This window comes from Temnothorax americanus, unplaced genomic scaffold (assembly GCF_048541705.1).
Source record: "Temnothorax americanus isolate GAGA-0224 unplaced genomic scaffold, ASM4854170v1 Scaffold8, whole genome shotgun sequence".
NCBI lineage: Eukaryota > Metazoa > Arthropoda > Insecta > Hymenoptera > Formicidae > Temnothorax > Temnothorax americanus.
In genome coordinates, this window is record NW_027509802.1 from 4,819,768 (window position 1) to 4,844,622 (window position 24,855).

General features: G+C 32.7%; 1 protein-coding gene across 3 annotated transcripts; it reads right to left on the reverse strand.

Moving 5' to 3' along the window:
• Window positions 1-4,159: 4,159 nt before the first annotated feature.
• On the reverse strand, window positions 4,160-20,113 carry Zip102b (Zinc/iron regulated transporter-related protein 102B). 3 transcript variants are annotated; one of them, XM_077423976.1, is made up of 6 exons: window positions 20,095-20,113; window positions 19,763-19,866; window positions 19,532-19,658; window positions 19,224-19,450; window positions 18,710-18,844; window positions 4,160-4,623 (listed from the first exon to the last, which is right to left on the reverse strand). In XM_077423976.1, the coding sequence occupies exons 2-6, from the start codon at window positions 19,856-19,858 to the stop codon at window positions 4,375-4,377; spliced, it is 834 nt and encodes a 277-aa protein (XP_077280102.1). In that variant the 5' UTR covers window positions 19,859-19,866; window positions 20,095-20,113; the 3' UTR covers window positions 4,160-4,374. The 3 variants fall into 3 exon arrangements, with proteins under 3 accessions (XP_077280102.1, XP_077280099.1, XP_077280100.1); XM_077423973.1 differs by having other exon boundaries at window positions 19,763-19,883; window positions 20,004-20,110; XM_077423974.1 differs by lacking the exon at window positions 20,095-20,113 and adding an exon at window positions 20,004-20,053.
• Between the last annotated feature and the right edge of the window lie 4,742 nt (window positions 20,114-24,855).

A 24,855-nucleotide genomic window follows, 5' to 3' on the forward strand; every position in this document is an offset into this window, starting at 1 on the left:
TTTTATGCAATTATTATATCTATATTTGCGCTAATACATTTATAATACATATTACACATTAATTTAAAATTTATTAAACATAATTTATTTTGCACGAAAACCATTATCTAAAATAAATAACGTAATTTTCGATTCAATTTTTCTTTTAACAATTCATACGCGGTAACAAACGTACCACGTATGACTTAAGGGGGAAGGTGTTACGTGCGAGCAAAATTCAATCTAAAAATAGCCAATAAGAATGTTAAGAGCGAAGAATCGATATTGATTAATTATTCGATTTCTGATGGGGAGACGGTTTTCAGGCCGCGGTTCACAAGGGATAAAATTACATCTAGTGATAAGACCTTCCTCCTCCTCCAAACATAAAGACAAAAGAAGTGGTGAGAAGCTCACGCGGAAGGAGGGGGGTTCTTGCCACTTGAATATAAATAAGAGTGAAAAATCATCGATAGTCAGTTGTTGTTGGGAATTAGTAGTTGTCATTGCTTAACAGTCTTTAAAAATTCTGACTTGACAGATCTTAACTGCAATTTGAATCTTAAACCAAGATTGTAAGGAAAGTCTCCTTGAATAAAGGTGATTTAAATTATATTTCTTAAATTAATTTACACTAAAAACCTTTAATTCCACAAACCTTAACTGTCGCTGCCAAATAGCGTGGCAATAGGATTTGCCAAATTCGTTTTTTCTTCGAACTAGATTAATCGCACAACCTGGTCCAAATCCTGGGTAAATTACTTAAATGTTTTGACCCAAAAACGGACGAACTAACTAACTTTTGACAGAACGTGACAGTATAAACAGTACATATACGAAGAACATAACCCCGAAGTACCAGCATCAACGGCACATTCTCGAAAAAAAAGACATGATACTTTTAGTTAAAATTGTCGCCAGAGTTTATGTATTTTTCTGTACAACTAATTCATTTTTTATGGTGTTTGCACAGAGTCAAGAAAATCTTGGTTCGGTTGAGAACATAAAATGTTCAAAGTTGAGCCGAATAGAGGGGATAAATGTAGCTGGAAGTAGCAATGAAGTCGCAATTATACCTATATTTTCATCTGAGAAAGATTCTGGTTCCGAGGGTCTCCAAAGCAGCGATGGAGAAGTAGATGACATTTCATCGTGCTTAAGTCATGATGAAGGAGATGATAGTTTATTATGTACAGATAACTCATCAGAGTATGAAATTGATTTGACCTCTGACATGGACGAATATGAGGAAATCCCTATTGCTGATGAAGATCACAATAATGTTATTGATAATGCCGAAGATCATAATCAAGATCCACACATGGAGCAGGTAATATACGTATATCACCTTACAGAATCGCTAATAACTAATCAATGAAAAACTACTCAAAACCATTCATTAACCATACAGAAAACTATAGATCTATTGTTTTCTATGTGGTGTTAGTGGAATCGTTTTGAATAGTTTTCTATTGGACATGGTTTATACCACGGAATCTACTGATATCTGTGTATAAATAAAGTCTTGATTATATGTTATGTGCCGTTGTACAGTGTCTTGTACAGTGCCATTAAAAAGTTTTCATCTCCCCCTAATTGAAATGTTTAAAGTTTTATATCTTGGTGAAACATTTTCGTGGGAAAAAATATAAAAACTTATTTCAAAGAGAAAATAGCTTTTTTAAAGGTAAATTTTGGTATTTTTATTGTAGTAAGTAATGTAAAATTATTTTATGTTATACAGTTTCACCAATAAGTACTGTACGAAGGATGCAATCTTTTAAAAGAAGAAAGCAAAATGCTGCTTGTGAGTTTGGCTCTTCGTCATCAACTGACCGATGTCTCTTGTTCAAGTAATTGATTGTCATCTTTCTCGTACACATCATGGCTCCAAATATTTATTATTAAAGTCATTACCAGAAAGGAAAGCGTGTAAATACTATTACTGTCCGGAATGTTATACGATACTGAATTCATGTATCGATAATCGAATGAAATGTGTCTGTACAACAATTTACAAAAAAAGTATCTCGATAAAAAAAAACAAGTATTTTATACATATTCCACTCAAAAAGCAATTAATAGAATTAGTAAAATCCGAAGATTTTGCACAATTCCGAAAAACTAAAGAAATGGAAAGTGACATCATTAATGGAAATGTTTACCGTAATTTAAGAAGTAAAAATATCATTGGAGATAATGACATTACCCTCCAGTGGAATTCAGATGGGGTACAATTATTTAAGTCTTCCATGTCATCTATTTGGCCGATTTTAGTTACAATAAACGAATTGCCTTATCGTTTGCGAAGGCAACACATTCTCTTAGCTAGCATATGGTTTGACGCTGTAAAACCAAATATGAATATTTTTCTTCAGCCATTCATTGATGAACTTATTGACTTACATAATAATGGTTTTATTACAACAACATTCATGCATAAGAAAGTAATATGTATTAAGGTTCATACACTTGTAGCTCTTGTTGATTCAATAGCAAGGTCGATAATACAAAACATGAAACAGTTCAACGGCAAATACGGATGTTCGTATTGCTATAATAAAGGAAAGGTAGTTAAGACAAGAAGCGGGGGTTTCAAACGCATTTATTGTGGAGATCTTTATGCTTTGCGTCAAAAACATCAACACAACAAACATGTTAAAAAAAGTATCTCGAAAAATCATTCAGTAAAAGGAGTCAAGGGTCCTTCGATGACACAACTTATACCGCTCTTTAACATAATTAAGTCTTGCCCGCCAGATTATATGCACAGTGTTGCGGAAGGCGTGATTAAACAATTTGTTATGGCGTGGTTTGATTCCAGCAATCATGATAAAGAGTGGTATTTAGGGAAGTATCAACAAGTTTTTGATAATAAATTGATAAGTATACTACCTCCATCAGAAATAACACGAATACCACGATCGATAGTTCAAAGAAAATTGTTTAAGGCATCAGAGTGGAAAAATGTTTTACTGTACTATTCGTTGCCTTGTTTAACTGGATTAATGCCACAGAAATTCATTAAACATTGGCTACTTTTTGTATTTAGTATAAATATTTTTTTACAAACACACATTTCTGATAACAAATTTATCGCTGCTGAACAAGCATTACGAACATTTGTATTGCAAATAGAAGAATTGTATGGAGATGATTTTATGAATTACAATATTCATTTTTTATTGCACATACCTGAATCAGTGAAAAATTACGGTGCTCTCTGGGCTTGGTCAACTTTTCATTTTGAAGGCTTTAATCGAACATTAAAAACTTTATTCAATGGTTCACAATGCATAGCGCAACAAATATCTAAAATTTATTCTAGATTAAGGTTTATTAACAATAACAGGACTTTTACTGGCAAAAATTGTAGCGCGAAAGGCAAAGCTATTTTTGATTCGTTAATGAAAGTGTGTTATATTAAAAGATGCACAGAATATGAAAAATCTTTAAAAACATTTGGAATAAAAAAAGAAATAGTGTTAACTGCCATACAAAAACTTGTTGTAGAAGAATTAATAGGGGAACCTGTCGAAAGCACGGATTTCACTTTTGATCGATTTATTTTTAAAAAAATATTCTTTACCATACTTCAAATTATCCTAGATTATTAAAAAGATATAATAGTACAATATTAACAGAGAACAGATTGATATTGGATATATTACATTTATGTATTGTGACAAAAGCAAATGGTGGAACTGAAACTAATTTATTATTATGCAAAGAATATTGTATTTTACCGGAAGAAGTATTCAGAAATAATCGGATATCTTCCATGAATTTTAGTTTTATTACAAAAAAAACTGATAACATTAGAGATTGCCTATTGGATATGATTAAAAGTAAATGCGTTGTTATACCATATTCCAATGGGCATAAGCAATTTATCAAGCCTGTCGTTAATACAATTAAAACCGATTAATTTTTAGAGACATAGCGAGCAAGAGATACGGGTGAACAATGCGTAGACTTTTTGGATGAATGTATGTACAATATTATATTATTATTAAGTCAGTTTATATAGTTATAATATAAATTAATGTATTTTGTAGTAAATAAAATAGGAGCAATAGTAGCGATCTGTAATGATGAGGAAGCAATGTGCAAGTTTCTAAATTTTTTTGGATAAAAATGCTAGATTTTCGAAAAGTATTTGATAATCAAAAAGCTGGGATTAAATTTAATTAAAAAATATATTTTAATCGTATTAAGAAATACACATTTACAAATAATTCTCGTATTTTTTAGTATATCGATCTGTATATAATATGATACAACTTTTTATATCTTAAAATAATTATAAAAACTATCTTAAAGAGAGAATTTCTCAAATTAGGATAAAAACTTTCATTTACATATGTAAATATCTTTATATAATACTTCATTTGGTCAATGATGATGTCCAGTTGTAATCAAAGCAGGTAAAAATGATCCTATTACTAAGAATAATATTTCTTTAACTTTAAGTCCAGTCGTAGAGAGCGTCGTACCCTCGCCGCTTGGCACATGCGAATAATTACTGCTTCGTGTCATCAATTCTGGCAAAACATGTACAGTGGCTACATAAAGGAATGTTCCAGCACTAAACAACATAGCCAAACCAGTTGCATTGACACTGCTCAGTGTTTCTTTTCCTTCCTGAAACAATACAAAAGTTATAATTAATATTTATAATTCAAATATTATTCTCTATAGTACAAGAAATGATAATGGAAGAATTATAAATTATCAGTTATAATAATCTCTATATGTATAAAAATGAATGTATGTATGTATGTTTGTCCGCTATGCAAATATACAGTTTTCAAATTAGAATAACTTAAATTTGGTATACTATCCCATGATACTCTAACTTAGACCATAGACGTATTTTGAGAACCGTATCATTACCGATTTTTTGGGAAACCGGTTCCAAAATTTTTCTAATGTCTGTCTGTCTGTCTGACTGCGAACTACTCATTCATTAATGGACCGATTTTCTGGAAACCGGTGCCAAAATTTGTCTAATTTTTCGGGGATGGTGTCGATAAAGAATAAATTAATATAAGAAAATAAAAAAAGAAATAAAAAGGGGCCCTCATACCAAATTGTCTAAAAAGGTCCCTTTTTTTCAAAAAAAAATTTGGGGGGGGTAAATATTTCTATTCGAGGAAAAACATCGTCTACTGTCTAAGTCTACTGTCTAATAAATTAGCCCGTAGAAGATTTTGGAAAGGAATCGAAGTGAGGAGAAAAAGGGAAAGAATGCTGGGAAAGAATGTTTATTAGTTTTAATGATTAGTTAATAATCAATTTAATTTGTGATATTATAATTTTATTCTCACAGTTTTCAAATTAGAACAACTAAATTTAGTATAATATATTATCTCATGATACTCTAACTTAGACCGTAAAGGGTTTTGGGAATGGGTCTGAGGCCGGGGACAAAGGGCCCTCATACAAAATTTATAAGTAAAAAACCGCACGGATTTATTGGCCAACCTATTACTATCTACTATCCCAAGAAGCGCTAATGCGCGTATTGGAACCTGACATTTGTCGCCATGACATCTGTAATCAAAAGTGAAAGCACTCAGGGCTCACAGATCTCGTGGCATTTTACAGGCTTAATGTGCGGTCATAATGGCTTTGCGTTGTATTTTTATTAATATGGATGAATTTTCTGCGCGTTGTAAATCTACGAGCAGAATTCAATGTTTAGGTCGCGGTTGTGGAAATAAGGTTGATATAATTTAAATGTTCGATTTCATCACTTTCCCAAGCCCAAAGAGTGCATCGTACATGTCAAAAATTATTTTGGCAATTTAGAGAAAATTGATCGTTTCAAAGCCTGGAAAAATGCATTAAAAATGGAGAGTGACCCCTTATATAAGATATAAGAGTGTGTTCACTGCATTTCAAGAAAGAGGATTATATACTGCTAGGTAAGTTAATTTTTGACAGGAAAAATTAGTTTGAGATTTTGTTTAACCTAAAGCATGAATGTGTAAATACATTTCCAATAATAATTAACGGTGAATAATTTGATGATAGATGTTGTAAAAACGAGACGCTTGAAGAAAACTGCTGTGAGAAGTTTGTAAACACAGAGCTGTAAAGCTCACAACATCACTTCTCATGTTTTGTTCATTTATTTCACATTTAATTATATGTCCTGCGTTTTTAAAACTCTTTTGTCTTCAATAAACTTTCTCTGCGCAGGATTTGCACCAGCTCAATCACAAATATTTTCCATGGATATTAACATTTTAATAACAGACTATAACAGCATACAGACTATACAGTATTTGAAGCCCACCAAAACTGTGAGCTGATCGGCGCCATATTGGTTAAGCCTTGCCTTCATGTCAGATCCCAATAACGTGCTTTTAATGCGCGTACAATTGAATTGGCTTCAAAACCACATTAAGGCTGCGTTCGAAAACGCTACCTGAGGGTAAACTCGGGTGAGTAGTAGTGGGGGTAGGGCGTATCCCGAGTGTAAGTAGTTTCCGAACGGCAAATAAGTAATATAAGACATGGCGGACAAAAGGCAATCCCGAAAAAATATTATTGTATCCTGTGCATTACTGCTGGACAAGAAATAATATAATCAGGATAGCTCTAGATAGTTTATATCCAGATAGTAATGATAAGCCGCTGAGTGCTGCTGAATGCTTCTACAGCTTCTACTTCCTTTCAATAAAATTAGTAATGCAATCATCAAATATAACGATGACATGATATTTTATTATTTAAAATTGTTGTAATGCGGATGCCGAGTTGGCCTCGTTGCGACACCGAGCTGCCAGCGCACGAGTTCCGGCTATTGCCAAATACACCTTCGGTGGCCATTCCGGGCTTCACCAGGTCGCCAGGCTACTGACTTGAGCCCGAAAGCAAAAGCGCTGACAGCTGAGTCGACAACGAGGAAGCGACTCCGCGCGATAAAAGGCCCGCCCTTCCGATAAGCGGCGGGCAATCCAGATTCCGAGCACGTACCGCGTTAGTCTATTATTATTATTACAAATTATACACTTTATTACACCCGCAAGTCAGGGTAATGAAACTAAGACAATTCCGTGTATTACATCGAATATCTACTTTATTAAAAACCACTGCTACACGAATCTCGCGAGTGTTGTTCTTTCTTCTACCCGGCGGATCCTACGAACCCGGTGCCGGCCCTGAGAACGACCTCACGGTGCGGCACGACAACAAAATTATCGGTTATTACTTTACAAAAGGAGTGTAAAATATATCGATTGCTTAAGCAACTGTTAAGATATATCTATTACGTAAAATAAATTATTAATTAATATAAATAATAGAAAAACATAATCGTAATTAGCGTCAAGATATTATTAAATGTAGATAAAATCTGATAATAAATTAGCGGTAGGCAATAAAATATAATTAACCCTAGAAAGACTTTTTCGGATCTGAGAGATCCAGCCAAATTTTCGAGTAACTGGCATCGCGGGGTTATTGACATTATAAAGATATGGCTTTATGGCGTAAAAAAAACTTTGGTTCTTTCCCTACCATTTGCCGCTAGGGGGACCCTGCGTAGTCGCTACGGAACCGTGCGAACATAAGTAGCATCGAGTCTCAAAGATCCAATTATGTACGACTCGGTTGAAATTCAAAAGTAAATATATGCCTCTTTTGCTGTTTTGGTACAAAATAAGTAGTATTGAATAAATATTAACGTTTTTGTTAGTTTTTCGATATTAACAATTATTTATTGGTTTTATAAGTATGACTTTGATATTAAAATGTTTGATAGAATGTGTGTGTACACACACACACACACACACGCACGCACGCACGCACGCACGCACGCACGCACGCACACGCACACACACACACACACACACGCACGCACGCACGCACGCACGCACGCACGCACGCACACGCACACGCACACGCACACGCACACGCACACGCACACGCACACGCACACGCACACGCACACGCACACGCACACGCACACGCACACGCACACGCACACGCACACGCACACGCACACGCACAACTATGAAACTTGTTTTTTTTTATTTCATCTTTAGTTTTTCATTTAAAAAAGACAAATTAAGTTGCTATTTTTACGTATTATATGTCAATTTAAAATATGGTGTTCAAAACTAAATATTGCTTCCTCATAGAGGAAGCTTTGTTTTCGTGAAATCGTTTATGGATTTTTGTTTGCGTATAAAGTTGGATCTAGTCATCCAAATTTAAATTAATTATATATGAAATAGGGGTAGAAGAAACCAAAGAAGAGATCGGTTTTGGAGTTTTTTATGCCAATATGTTCATATTGTTGTAAAAGGTCAAAATATCGCATTAAAAAAAATGTCCGTATGTATGTATGTGTGTATGTACAGATTTGATGTCCGTGGTTGCTCTAACTTTCGCAAATATTGAGATATCGGGCTGTTTTTTTTTTTAATCGATAGAGTATCATTCAAAGAAGGTTGGTATTGAATTTAGTGATAATCGGTAAAAGAGTTCTTTTTAAAAAAATTTTAAATTTTTTTAGAAATGTCCGTGGTTGCTCTAACTTCTGCAAATTTTGAGATATCGATCTATTTCTAATTTTATTATAGTTTTCAGTCTTTTCTACCCCTATTTCATATATTTAAAACTTAAATTCGGTTAATTAGTTCCAGAGTTATAGACATTTTGGTAAATTTGGCACATATATACACACATACACACATACAGACATTTTTTAAAAATCCAATTTTTCGACGTTTTAGAACATTCTGAACACGTTCAGAAAAACAAAAAAAATTTATTGTCCCAAGGCCGGCCTGAGAAAGGAGAGGGTTGGAGTGGGCAGTTTTAGTACCCACTCCGTAAAACTAATTATATAATTTTAAAATTATATAATTAGTTTTAAATAAATTTATTTTAAATAAATTTTAAATAAATAAATAAACTTATTCTATACTTAATTATAAGCCGCATTATCCGCCGTCCGCGTCGTCACGCACACCCATATCACTCACTCCCACATCCACGCTGATAATCATTTAATATTACTCCCATCGCATTCTTCTCTGAATTATTTTTATTTATTGTTGTCCTTATTTATTTAAAATTTCGAGGTCTAGCAGCGCCAAGTTTTTTTACAAGAAAAATTTATGTATTTTAATAAAATATTTTTATTTTGTACTGTTACCTCTGTAATTCTTTGTGGCCATTAAAAAATACACATGTAAACTTTGTATTTAAATATCTTGTATTCCCTTGTTAAATTTAAATAAAATTTTTAATCTTATAAAATTGTTATCATACATTCTTTTCTAATTGACACAATGTAAAGATTTTTCAAAGTAGTGTAACAATTATTTTTTGAGGCAATATACATGTTCTCTCTGTAATTGGCGCTCTAATTTAAAGAGATATCATTTCTTTTTTGTAATTGTAATAGATCACTTGAAGCGCGACTCTTCTTTTTGATATGGTAACATAATTTTGTGACGTGTATCACTTGGGTTATAATTTTTCGGAAATAAAGATACTACTGCTTAGATTTTTTCGAGATTTTTCGAGATATAAAGATCTACCACTTGTTACTTAGATTTTTTCGAAGTATAATACTACCACTTTCTTTTTTTGTTAGGTAACAACATATACATTACTATACGTGTACTTGGCGCCTTTTTTACCTTTTTTTAAAAAAGGTAAAACATTACGCAAATTAGAAATTTGCACATTGCCGCTACATGGACCTTTACCGAGAAACAAGGGTATCCATAGAATTTCCCTCACATAAAAAAAAAATGCTTAAAAAGAAATATAGTAAAAACATTTAGTATTTTTTACTTCCCAAAAATTTTTAAACTAAAGAAAACAAACGCAAATTTGCAAATTAAAAACTTGCACATTGCTTCCACATTATTTTATTCAACTTATAAAGTTTCCTAGGAGGAAATTCATTATATGCTAATAATTTAGGAAATTTCTCATAGAGGAAAATTTGAACTAAAAAAACGAGCACAGTAACAACTGTGCCGCAAAAAACAACGTAAAACCACGTCAACCTGACACTATTTCATGTTGAAGTATTCTTCTTTCTTAATGCTAAATACTTAACATGAAATAGTGATAGTTGACGTAATTCTACGTTGTTGTTTGCCGCACAGTTTTTATATCTTAATTGGTTTCTCCTAATGACCAACTGGCTCTTATTTTTTAAACACGCCTTAGATTGCAGATCCTGCAGATCTATCCATCCATCCATCTCCATCCTCCTTATCCATATCCCTAATTTAAAAAGTCATGGAAACGCAAGAAAAGCTTGTTTGGAGTCGAATATATCGCGTGCATTGTTACCGTTTTTCCGTGTATCTGATTAGCTGTCGAGTTTGCGCGGCGAGTTTCGCGATACTGATGATGCAGTGAACTGTGACGGATGATGACAGGATAACGGCTTGCATATTGTGGGATTAATACGCGAAATTAGAGAGAGTGGGATTATATATATATATATAATATATAATTTTTATTTAAAAAAAATTTTATTTTTTATTAAAAAAAATTAATTACTACATTCTTCATTATATATTTTTTTATATTTTTAAAGAACACAAAGTTAAAAAAGATATAGAGAAGAAAGTAAGGGAAAGTGGAAAGTTTTGTTAAAGAAAAAGCATGGAGATGACAGAAAGATAAGGGTAGAAAGATAGAAAAAATTAGGTATAAAAAAGAGAACGAAAGAGAAGAGAAGAAGGAACGATAAAAAGAGAAAAGTATATATTAAAAAAATATATATTTATTATATATATATATATATATATATATATATATATATATTACAAAAATATATCTATCATAATTATATATTTTAAAATTATAACCTTGGTTAAAAAAAAAAGATAGAACTACAGTGTTATGGATATAATTAGATCATGTTAAATACTTATTTAATATAGTTATCAACTAAAATTTAATAACTTACCTCGTGATTTAAATAAAAAAGTCTCTCTAGAAATGTCCGTTTATGCTCTAACTTTTGTAATTTTTTAGATATCGGGATGCATTTTTTTTAATCAATAGAGTATCATGTAAAGAAGGTTGGGATTGAATTTGGCAAAGATCAGTAAAGCGGTTTTTTTTACAGAAAATTTCGAATTTTTGTAGAAATGTTTGTGGTTGCTCTAACTTTCGCAAATTTTAAGATATCGGGCTGTTTTTAATTTTATTATATTCTTCAATTTTTTCTACCCTTATATTTCATATATAATTCTTTAAGATTTGGTTGATTAGATCCAGTTTTATACGCGATCAAAGATCCATATGCGAAAGTCCATATATGGACCATATATTCTGAATTCCCAAAGTCAATATCAATTTGACATTGCGTCAATTGTAAAACCCCACTTGTATTACTAAGATGACCCTTTTTCAATTCATAAAAAGGTTAAATTTAAAATTAAAAAAAATGTGCAAATTAGAAACTTGCACATTGCTTCCTTATCATTACAGATCGCTACCATTGCTCCTATTTTATTTTGCTCATAAAGCTTCTCTATAAGGAAGCCAAACTAATAAATACTAATAATAATTATACATTAAATAAAATATACAAGCTTTTTATATATTATTTACATAAAAATCCTTGAAAACTGTGGTTTTTGAAAAAATAGGGCTAACAGCCGAATGTCTGATCCCTGAAAATACAGAAAATACACGCGCAAGATCAGGTCAGGTCAGGTTAGGTGACTTTGCGTGCGTATTTTCTTAATTTCCAGGAATCAGATACTATGTATCTGGTTGTTAGCCGTTTTTTCGAAAATTACAGTTTTCAAGGATTTTTTATATAAATAACATAAAAATACGATGCATGCAAGTGTTGAAAGTGTTTATAACAGCAAATGCATTCATTTCTGTACTAAACACACGTATCATAGTTTATCCTTTACAGAAAAATTAACAAATCTAGAGGTGTATTGAAATTAATGAGCGGTAATGTGTACGTTTAAAAATTCATGTGTTTTATATCTCGTGCTTAAGGTAGGAAAGTTACAGAAAATAAAGAAGAGAAAAAAAAGAAGAGGAACATTTTGTTGAATAGAAAATGAGAAAATGACAAAAAGATAGAGATAGAAAGAGAAAAAGGTAAAAATAGAGAAGAAAGAAAGAAAGAGAAGAGAAGAAAAGGAACAATAAAGAGAAAGGTATACAATATTATAAAAATATTTAAATTCAGTACATCTGCAGTATAATGCTAATCCCTCCGTTTTTTTTAATTTTTTATATTTTGTGTATTTTGCGTCATAAAAAAATTTTGATATATATATATATATATATATATATATATATATATATATATAAGAAGAATATCGTTGTTTGTGTTCCGTTTGTTTCAAGTTTATAATATTTAAAATATCACAATGTCGATAAGTAAAAAAATAACAATTTATAAATATATCATCTCTCTCAGTTTTGCATTAATATCTACCAATTATCTTGAAAAATTTGTATTTAATTTAAAAAATGTTCAAAATAAAAAATATTTCTTTTTACTTCTATTTTCGCATAAAACATTTAAAAAATGGGGTTTTCATTTAAAAAATAAAATTGACTATTATTTGACCTGTAGTTGCACCATCTATAACGAAACTAAAAGTTTCCTCTTTGATATCAGACAAATTTTGTTTAATACATTTTACATTGAATTTACATTGAATATAGTTAAACTCTGTAAAAATTTTTCGTCTAATGTGCTTTGTAAAACGAGAAACACAGACTTTACACCTCAATAATATTTTTTAAAACATGAAAATGGATCAAAATTTTTATTAAATTTTTAAATTGCAAAAATAAAAATAATAAAATAAAAATATTTTTTAGTAGTAATGTAACAATACTTTTAACACTTAATATGTAATATAATAATATTTAATGTTATAATACTTTTTATAAAATATTCAGAAGTGTTCAATCATACTATTTTGTCCATGGTATCTTAGCATATTTTTAATCGACTTCAAAAAGGAGGTTCTCAATTCAACGAGTATGATGTACGTGGGTATGTTCACGATTTTTTCTGAAACTACTGGACGGATGCGGTTTTCACTGTCCTATAAATCAAAATCCTCCAGGAAAGTTTTAGTACATAAAATATCGCGTTAAAACATCAGGGTACGGAGTATTAAGAAAATATACTATTTAATAATTACAAGCAAACAATAAATTATTTTTTATTAGTATTAATTGAATAACGCACTAAAGAAGTATAAAATAAAAAAAAATAAAGAAGCTTTAAAAAATATGAAATAATACTTTTAAGAATTTCTTTCAATTTTTTGAAGTCAGTGAAAAATTAATAATATTTTTAAGTTTTTCTTTCAATTTTTTGAAGTTGGTGCCCAATTAATAATTGTTAGAATGTCAGATCTATGTGTGCTCGTGCCTATTAGGTCCTAGTTACTATCGATATATATATAACGCGGACAGTGCCAAATAAATACTAATCGTCAAGTACTCTACACTATTATCGTTTACGCCTTTTAACCAACCATTTCTAACAATAATAATTACTAAAAATAATAATTATCTACTAAATTAATTTGACGTCAACTTCAAAATTGAAAGAAATACTTGAAAATATTATTAATTTGGCGCCGACTTAAAAAAAATTGAAAAGAATTCTTAAAAGTATTATTTCATACTTTTGAAAGCTTCTTTTTTCTTTATTTTTTTCCCATTTTTTTTAGAGCTTTTTTGAGAGCTTTTTTTAAAAAATCGGTTCTATTTTTTTTTAATTTTCACGCTGACTCATCTACGTAATAAAAAAAGCAAATGTGTTTCTTTAAATTTTTAAACAATAAATGATATAACTGATCCTATAAATCATGATCGCATCAATGATGAAGATGGCTACAGCGTGTCTTATGTAATATATGATTCTTTCATTTTTTATGATTAAGGTATCATAAAGTTAAAACAAATAGAAGAAAAAAGAAATAAAAAAAAAGAGCCAAGAAACAGAGAAAAGGAGAGAGAGAGGAAGAGGGAGAGAAAAAGAGAGAGGAAGAGGAAGAAAGAGGGGGGAGAGAAAGAGGGAAAAAAGGTAGAGAGAGAAGGAAGATGAGAGAAAGGAAGGGAGAGAGAGAGAAAGAGGGATGGAGAGGTAAAGGGAGGCAGAAGGAGGAAGGGTGGGAAGGAAGGAATGAGAGTGAGAGGGTGGGAAGGAGAGGGAGGGGCAGAGGGAAAGAGGGAGAGCAAGAGAGAGAGAATTAGTGAGAATAAGAAAAAATGGCTGTAAAATGCGAAACAAAACAGAATTAGAACGACATCAAGACATGAATTTAAGGAAATGGATGAGGATAAAATTGAATAATAGGATATGAACAAAAATCGGATAGAATCAGAGAAGATAAAAAAAAATGAGAGAAATAAAGAGAAGACAATGAGCAAAAATGAAGCATTATGAATGAGAACAAGTAAGAATAAAGAAGAATGAGAGAAGATAAAGCAGTAAAATGCAATAAAATTAGAAAAATGATGCAGAATAAATGAGAATGAAGGAAACTATATGAAGATAACGGAAAGAGACTACATGAAGATAGTGGTGAAAGAACGTCACTGAAAGTGAATCAAACAAAATAAAACAAAATGAGACAGAATGAGAGAGAATAAGTAAGAATGAAAAAAATTGAAAAAATACAAGGGAGTCTGAAAAATAAAATATAATGTGATTAATTAATAAGAGAGGGAGAAAGCGAGCAAGCGAATACAATGATCTAGAAGATTCAACTGTATAAGTTCTTATGTCATAATCTAATCTAAAGTTATGTATTTTACATTAAAAATATTGATTTTATCTATTAATAATTAATAATTTATTAGTAATTTTATAGAGTATCATTAAAATAAGGTTATTTTAAATTTGGCAAAAATCGATGCCTTCATTGATCTTCGCCAAAAGGAGTTACCGATTTCTGTTCAAAAAGTTTCATGTATAAGTTGTATATGTAATTTTATATAAAGTATCATTAAAAGAAAGTTGGTATTTTAAATTTGGCGATAATCGGTAAAAGGGTTCTTTTTTTTATAAAATTTTGAATTTTTTGAGGATCGGTGAAGGGGTTACCAATTTTTGTCTAAGAAGTGGACAAGTTATACATGTAATCTTATATATAGATTATCATTAAAAAAAGGTTGTTATTTAATTTAGCGAGAATCGGTGAAGAGATTACCGATTTCTGCTTAAGAAGTGTATAAAATGTACATGTAATTTTCTATAGAGTATCATTAAAATAAAGTTGTTTTGAATTTTGCGAGGATCGGTGAAAAGATTACCAATTTTTGCTTTAAAAAATGTGTAAGTTATTTGATGGATAGAATATCATTTAAGGGAGATATTAAATTTGGCGAGGATCAGTGAAAGAGTTACCGATTTCTGCTGAAAAATGTTCATATATAAGTTATACATGTAATTTTATATATAGTATCATTAAAAGAAAGTTGATATTGAATTTGGCGATAATCGGTAAAAAGGTTTTCTTTATAAAAGTTTGAATTTTTTGAGAAATGTCCGTGGTTGCTCTAACTTTCGCCAATTTTGAGATATCAAGTCCATATTGGACCATGTAGCCTGAACTCCCAAAGTCAACATCGATTTGACATTGTGTCAATTGTAAAAACCCACTTATACTATTAAACTCTATCAATTTATAAAAAAATTAAATAAAATTAAAAATTGTGCAAATTAGGAACTTGCACATTGCTTCCTCATTATTACAGATCGCTACCATTGCTCCTATTTTATTTCGCTCATAAAGCTTCCTTTATGAGAAAGCCAAAACAAATAAATACTAATAATTATGCACCGAATAAAATACAAGCTTCCTCATAGATCTTTGTGAGCGAAATAAAATAGAAGCAATGGTAGTGATCTGTAATAATGAGGAAACAACGTGCAAGTTTATAATTTGCACACTTTTTATATTTTGTGTATTTTGCGTCATAAAAAAATTTTTGAGAAGGAATATCGTTGTTCATGTTCCGTTTGTTTAAAGTTTATAATATTTAAAATATCACGATGTCGATAAGTAAAACAATTATTTATTTATAAATACATTATCTCTCTCAGTTTTGTATTAATGTTATAGTCAAAGCCCGAAACGCGGGCATTCCTAGGATTGACTAGTCAATCCTGGGGAACGACCAAACGTCTTGGTCAAAGCCCGAAATAAGTTTTGCGTTTCGGCTTTTGACTAGTCAATCCTAGGAATAACTAATACGGCTGGTCAAAGTTAGAAACTAAGAAAAATCACTTTGGACTTTGACTAGTCAATCCTAGGTGTGGCTTAATTCGGACTTTGTGACTGTTAACAAATAAAATCAAAATTTTTTTTACTAAATTAAGTTCTTATTGTTAACATAATGTAACTTTTTATTTACGTTGTAAAGCGAAATTATAAAGTACATGCATGAGGGGGGGAATGCAGAGGAGAAAAGCCTTCCTGTTCACGTGCGCTCACGCATGTAAGCCCCCTTGCACCTCTCCATGCATGTGCTTTATAATTTCGCTTTACAACTTAGCATGTACTTTAAGTTGTAAAGCGAGGTCAACGCTGCCTACCGGCGGGGTGGGTGCGGGGAAGGGGGGCCAAAAGTATAGAAGTTGTGATTTTCGTTAAAGCAGGGCACACACACACGTGTGTATGCCCTGCTTTATAGAAGTTGTGATTTTCATTAAAGCAGGGCGCACACACACATACACACGTGTGTATGCCCTGCTTTAACAAAAATCATTAAACAGTTAAATCGTGCAAAATAACCAAGCATCTCGATTCAAGCAGTTAGGTCTCACGCTGGGAGTTTTTTTAGTTTAATTATGCGTGGGAAGCACACACACACACACACACACACACACGGGGGGTGCAAGGAGGGGCCTTCGGCCCCCCCTCCCCCGTACCCACCCCGCCGGTAGGCAGCGTTGACCTCGCTTTACAACTTAAAGTACATGCTAAGTTGTAAAGCGAAATTATAAAGCACATGCATGGAGGGGTGCAAGGGGGCTTACATGCGTGAGCGCACGTGAACAGGAAGGCTTTTCTCCCCTGCACTCTCCCCTCATGCATGTATTTTATAATTTCGCTTTACAACGTAAATAAAAAGCTACATTATGTTAACAATAAGAACTTAATTTAGTAAAAAAAATCTTGATTTTATTTGTTAATAGTCACACAGTCCGAATTAAACCACACCTAGGATTAACTAGTCAAAGTCCGAAGTGATTTTTCTTTAGTTTCTAACTTTGACCAGCCGTATTAGTTATTCCTAGGATTGACTAGTCAAAGTCCGAAGTGATTTTTCTTAGTTTCTAACTTTGACCAGCCGTATTAGTTATTCCTAGGATTGACTAGTCAAAAGCCGAAACGCAAAACTTATTTCGGGCTTTGACCAAGACGCTTGGTCGTTCCCCAGAATTGACTAGTCAATCCTAGGAATGCCCGCGTTTCGGGCTTTGACTATAACATTAATATCTACCAATTATATCAAAAAATTTGTATTTAATTTTGAAAATGGTCAAAATAAAAAATATTTCATTTTACTTCAATTTTCGCGTAAAACGTTAAAAAAAATGGGGTTTCCATTTAAAAAATAAAATTGACTTTTATTTGAGTAGTTGCACCATCTATAATGAAACTAAAAGTTTCCTCTTTAATATCAAACAAATCTTGTTTAATATATTTTACATTAAATATAGTTAAAGGTACCACATAAAATCTAGTATATTATATTTTATATATGTTGTATATATTATATATAGAATCAATTTTATTAAAACAAATAAAGTACTTTTTCTTCGCCAGTGAGTAATACAATTAAACAACTCCTTTGCTTCGACCAAACTGGCAGTATTTATTAATTTAATAAGCACTTTGTGCTTAATTAAGTTGTTTAATTCAATTTTATTAGTTGATAAGTGCTGTAAAAATTGCTCATAAGATTTTTTTATTTCCGAAAGTTGGGACCACAACTTGATTCCTCACATCGAAAACAACTTATGTGTAAAACTCTAGGTCGATTGGAAGCAGGGGTCATTCGGAACTATATCCATATATAATAAAGTTCTTATTCCAATAAAAACTGCAAATATTTGAATTAAGTTTAAACAAAATAATTTTTAAACTAACATACATTATGATTAATGCCATCACTAACAATCTTTCTCCTGTAGTTTTATAATTATTGAAATATTTAATATTAATAGAAGCATAGAAGTTGGAATATATGTACATGTATTATTAATAATACATATATACGGAAAATTAATATTGAACTGCCTAAGATCTAAGCTTAGACCGAAAACGACTTGTATATTTAATAGAATCATATTTTTGTTTGTTTAAAAATTTATCTTAGATTTTATTTAACCAACAAAAAAATAAGTCTAAAAAAAATTAATCAATATTCGAATATTGTTCAATGCTTGTTGAGAAATGCATAATTTATAATACTCATACTTTAAATACTCTAATATTTCCGGTGTTACTATACATACATATATATATTTTCCGGTGTTACTATACATACATATATATATTATATACACACGAGGGTAGTCTGAAAAGTTTTGAGCCTAACATCGACTTAAAAGGAGACTATGTTGAAAAATTTGACCAAATTTAACCGAAAAAAACTTGTTTGAGGCTGAAAACTTTTCAGAGACTACCCACGTATAGTTTAAATTCATATTTTTTACATTACTCACTTTTCCAATCCCGAAATACGTCACAAGTGCAAGACATGGTGCCGCAAGAGAAAAAATTAATAAATGTCTGCTTATCCTCTTTTTATCTACACCTTCATGAAGAAGAAATGACACAAGTCCAAATGCAGCTGGTGCCTAAAAAAACACCATAATTAAATTTTTTAATAACAAAGAACAACAAACAAAGAACATAGAAATGATGCAATTGCATTAATATTACATTTGCTATTAAGGCTCCTAGATACTCGCCGTGGTTTTATTGGAATCCCACTGTCAGAAGCAAGAAATGACACATACAGGCTTATATTCAGGCGCACTATTTTTAAAGTGTGTTGAAGTAATCTAAAGTGTTATTTTACGCAAATATCTTTTTATTTGGAAATTGCATGCAAGAATTTTCAGCATGTCATTTCTCGCTTCTGATGTCACGACCTTACATGACTGCAACAAAAGCCCAGGAGCCTTAAGCTCTTGTTAATCAATTGTTAAAACTGTTGATGATCAGAAACTTTACTTTGTGCAACATTATTGCCAAAAAAACTATCACTTCAACATCAGCTTGGGATGTAGTAGCAGCAGCTCCTAATGCAACTCCATCAACTGCTGCATGTACTACAAGACCTAAAGTTGCTGTAACACTTTTTTGTCTTCCATCACTTTTTCTTGCTGAACATTGATCAATCAGAAGCATAAATACAAAACCAAGTACTAAACTAATTCCAATTAAAGAATGTAAATCACCTGTAACATAGCAGTGTGTATCAATTAAAGATATTGATTTTAGAAAATAAATAAATTATAAACAAATATAAAATTATATACCATGTAACTCTTTTCCATTAGTAATTTCACCAGTAAATAAAGCTCTTATACCTTCAGGTATAATGACTGCTAATGCAGTTCCAACAAGAAGACCTGCTCCTAATACCGACACTAATTGTAATTTGTCCTAGAAAAAACAAATACTGTATATAGTCATATAGCGTGCTTTGATACATTCAGAATATTTCATATAAAAAATATTTTTCATCTTATTATAAAAAATTATCTTACTTCCGACAAACTCATGACTAATGGTAAAGATCCAGCCAGGCAAGAGCCAACCAGCATAACAAGAGTAAGCATCCATAACATTGCTACCTCTTCCATTATTTTCTCTTAATAATGAAAGGAACTATTAATTTCAAATATTACATTATCAATTAATAAAATACACATGTAAAAACAAGATTGGTTAACTGCATGTTAATCGTAAATTATAAACTTTCTCTTTACACTGATCTATCTCACTCACAATTTTACAAACAGATAACAGTATATGTACATAAAACAACATCAATGACTGATGCACGTGAACATTATTAACGGATTGCTAAATTCATTACCTAGAATACCTAGATAGTAAACATCATGGAAGTTCGGCCCACACTCAACACACACACACACACACACACACACACACACACACACACAGTCGCAAGTCGACTAGTGGAGGATTCACACTGCGTCCGATGTTCAACGTACGACGATCCGACATCCAATAGGAAATTTTTGTCTCTAATAATAAATTTGGATGTCGGATCGTCGTACGTCGAACATCGGACGTGATCGGACGCAATGTGAATCCTCCATAGGGTTCCTATAACCCTAAAGTCGACAAGCATGAAGGCTATCGCACACACACAAAATGCGCGTAGCATAAAAGCCATCGCACACAAAATGCATAACTTAGCATAAGCGTAGCATAAAAGCTGATTTATAGAGGCCGTAACCGTTCTTCTCACATTCGACTGTGATTGGTCAATTTCTTAAAGATTACGGCTTAAATCAACGGTTACGGCCTCTATAAATCAGCCTTAAGACCGCTGGACCAATGAGCATCTTATGTAAATCAATATGGCGACTTTATGCTGGATGCTCATTGGATTAGCGGTCTTATGCTAAGCTTATGCTAAGCTATGCATTTTGTGTGCGATGGCTTTAATGCTTAGGTCTACAATGCGAGTCGTAAAGTCGTAAGTTATAAGAATTGACCAATCACAGTCGATTATTCTCCTCAAATTCGATTGTGATTGGTCAATTCTTACGACTCACGATTTTACGACTTGCATTGTAGACCTAGCTTAGAACGCTGAACCATAGTATAACTAGTATGCTCACTCGAGTCCCGCACGTTTGAACGGAAAAGCGGAATCCGCTATTATCGTGTATGTATGTATGGCTGCGTTTCGATATTCACTGCCAGTACTTAACGCAGCCTATGTATGTACCCTGGCTTGCATATAAGATATACTTCATAATAACCATCAACATGATGTTTGGATCTATAATATTATACTGCCACTTTTATTAAATAATAAAGTAATCGAAGAGTATGTGTAAAAGCTTTTTTTTTTCAATGTGATTAAACAGCTCCGAAATTTGATGGAGTATACTGTATCCGCGTTGACAACGGATTTTGACGCGTTTGTTCAGTGAGTTTGTTTCTCCTTATATTACATGGAGCACAATTTGCGCGGAAAAGCGGAACAGTATAGTGACAAATAGACATTTGTATTCATTTCTTAAAATTGTGTTCACTTAATTCATTGCAATTTTTATTAATATGCTTATCTTTTCAGCTTATCTATTGAATACAAGCATTTTAATCAATAAATACCGTTAAAAATTAATATTTTATAATTCTACCCTTTTTCGTGGTTTGCGCCGATCCGTACTGCGCATCGCCATTATTTTGGCGGAAACCAATCAGAGGATTTTTATATATGTGGTAGTGCAAAATCGGTGTGACGCTTGGTATGTGTGGTAGCGTAAAGTCGGTGTGACGCCACAGAGGTTAATTTCGGTGAAATATTGCATAAATCAGACGCCAAAATGAATAAAAGCAAAAATCACTTAATTTGCAGCGTTCGAGGCTGCCAAAATAGGTGCCAAAATTGCCATTTCTTTCGTTTTCCTAAGGATGAAAGGTTTGTTGTACATGTGTACATGTTAAAACTTTGTCAAGTAATTCATCGAAACATTGTTATTCTAGCAATTTCATTAATCACTTTTATTTATATAATATTTTTTGTGTATTTTTTTTTTTTTTTTTTTTTTTTTTATAGACCATATATTCCCAATAAGAATGAATAATGTATACAGTTTTTTTGCACATTTAACAAGTAACATTACTCAAGTGTGTCACACGCCGATTTTTTTAAAAGTGTGTACACATAGAACTTCAAAAAATATTTGTGTCGTATTTTTTTATTTTTGATCATAAAGCATTTTAAGAGTATAATAGGGACCACCTTCGAAATATTAACCTTCTACACCCTATATACGTTATCCTGAATGGTTTTTGCACCAAAATAATATCTTTAGGAGTTTTCAGGGTTTTCTGGTCTGTATTTTTACAAAAAATTGACGTGCATAATCTAAAGGATTATTATACATAGAATTAATTGAGAAGGTTAATATTTCGAGGGTAGTTTCTACTCTTAAACGCTTTATAAGCAAAAATAAAAAAATACGACACAAATATTTTTCAAAGTTCTACATGTGTGCATAGTTTCGAAAAAGTCGGCGTATGACATTTGGGCAGTGTTAGGCTGAGTTTCCACTGAGCGCGTCACGCGTCGCGTCGTCCGAGTTGAACCAATCAAAACATCCCGTTTCGATCCCGTCACAAGAATGTAATGAAATGGAATGTTTTGATTGGTTAACTTGTGACGACGCGACGCGTGAAGCGCTCAGTGGAAACTCAGCCTTACTTGTAGGTACTACAACCCGGGGCCCTTTAACCGCTTGATACGTCGATGGTCCTCCAAAAACATGGCGGCGAATCGGAAACCAATAGATCAAAGGTGCCGACAGAGAGTGAGCATATTGGTTATACTATGGCTGGACCAATAGGCGCGTTCAGCAGACACAACTGTTGCACAACTGTTGAGTTTGTCTTATCAACAATCCGTGTTGATTGGTTGGTTCTAAAAGTAAGAACCAATCACGTTCGACCGCTACTGAGCAGCTTGGTCTGCTGAACGCGGCGAATAAGCATCTTATGTAAATCAATATGGCGACTTTATGCTGGATGCTCATGGTTTAGCGGTCTTATGCTATGCTTATGCTAAGCTATGCATTTTGTGTGCGATGGTCTTAAAGCTATTATATATCCACACAAACTTGCATAGGTGCATAAAGGCCATTGCACGTAACAAAAAAGTTCACAATCGTAAGGCCGTAAGAAAATAGACCAATCACAGTCGATTATTCTCCTCGCGCTTGAAGATTAATCGAGTGTGATTGGTCTATTTTCTTACGGCCTTACGATTAAAACTAAAACTTTGTTAAGTGCAATAGCCTTAATGCCCGTATCAGACTACGGATTGGGATTGAGATTGCATTGAAATATAACCAATCAGAGCAAAGTTTACTAAACTTGAGATCAGTTTTCTCTGTTCTGATTGATTAAATTTCAATCCAATCTCAATCCCAATCCGTAGTCTGATACGGGCTTAACTATATGCATAAAGAAACGGATTGGCCTATGGCTGCGTTCCCACTATACGCGTAGCGCGTTGTGTCACGACGCCGCGTCATGAGTTATCCAATCAAAACGTTTTATTTTATGACGTCATTTCCGACAAAATCTCGCTTCGGAAATGACGTCATAAAATCAAACGTTTTAATTGGATAACTCATGACGCGGCGTCGTGACGCGACGCGCGACGCGTATAGTGGAAACGCAGCATATTTCCTTATGCACATGCATATGGACCAATCAATTCTCTTATGCTTATGTTTATGCGCTATGCAAGTTTGTCTAGATTGACCTTAAATGCGGGGAGCACACACTTCTGCACAACGCATAATACGTAAGCATAAAGGCCTTTAAGGCCTTCACACACGAATCGACGAAAGACGTAAGACGTAAATTGTAAGGAAATCCACCAATCAGAGTCGACTATTCTCCTCTTTAAGAGGGAAGAAGAGGGGAATAATCGACTCTGATTAGTGGATTTCCTTACGATTTACGTCTTACGTCTTCCGTCGATTGGTGTGTCCAGGCCTTCACACATAAAATGTTGTAAAGACGTAAAACGTAAGCGTAAGAAAATCAATCAATCCTAATCGAGTATTTTCCTTTACTGGGGTTACGGACAGCACAATACTCGATTGGGATTGATCGATTTTCTTGCGCTTACGTTTTACATTCTTACAGGATTTTATGTGTGAAAGCCTTAAGAAAACTGATTGGTCTATTTCCTTATGCACATGTATATAGACCAATAAATTTTCTTATGCTTACGCATTATGCGTTATGCAGAAGTGTGTGCTCCCCGCTTAAAGCTATATCCACACAAACTTGCATAAGCCCATAAAGTTTTTGTTTTAATCGTAAGGCCGTAAGAAAATAGACCAATCACAATCGATTATTCTTCAAGCGCGAAAAGAATAATCGACTGTGATTGGTCTATTTTCTTACGGTTTTACAATTACAACTAAAACTTTATTACATGCAATGGCCTTAAAACTTCGTCTACAATGGCAGCAAGAGTATGCAGTAAGACGTAAGCAGTAAGCTATTGACCAACCACAGTCAATTATTCTTGAATTGTAAAAATCTCATTAGTCAATAACTTATTACTGGGTTCGTTCAGCCGATACTCCGCTAGCCTAGCAATCGTGAGCAGTCGCTCGTTTTCGCTCGTTTCCTCTCCTTTTAATCCATTGGATCAAAGGAGAGGAAACAAGCGAAAACGAGCGACTGCTCACTATTGCTAGGCTAGCGGAGTATCGGCTGAACGCACGCACTGCTTACGTTTTACTTCTTACTGTATGTATGTACCTGTAATAAGGGAAGCAATTAATTTTCAATTTAATGAGGCACAAATAATGCTTTGCTTTTACAGCGTTGGACTTACTTCACATACACAACCTGACTTGTTTGATATCCACTGTTCACGGCGAATATTTAGATTTTGAAGCCACTTTTTTCGTCGCTTCACATTTATTGGAATTCGAAAAAGTTGAAACCCTTTTTCGCTTCTATTACTGCAATTAATTGCAACGCAGCCAGTCATTTTGGAATCTAAAGGCTATTCTACAATTGCGTAAGCGTAAGGTTGTAGGAGTAGGAGTAGTAGTAGTCGTGATGTTGT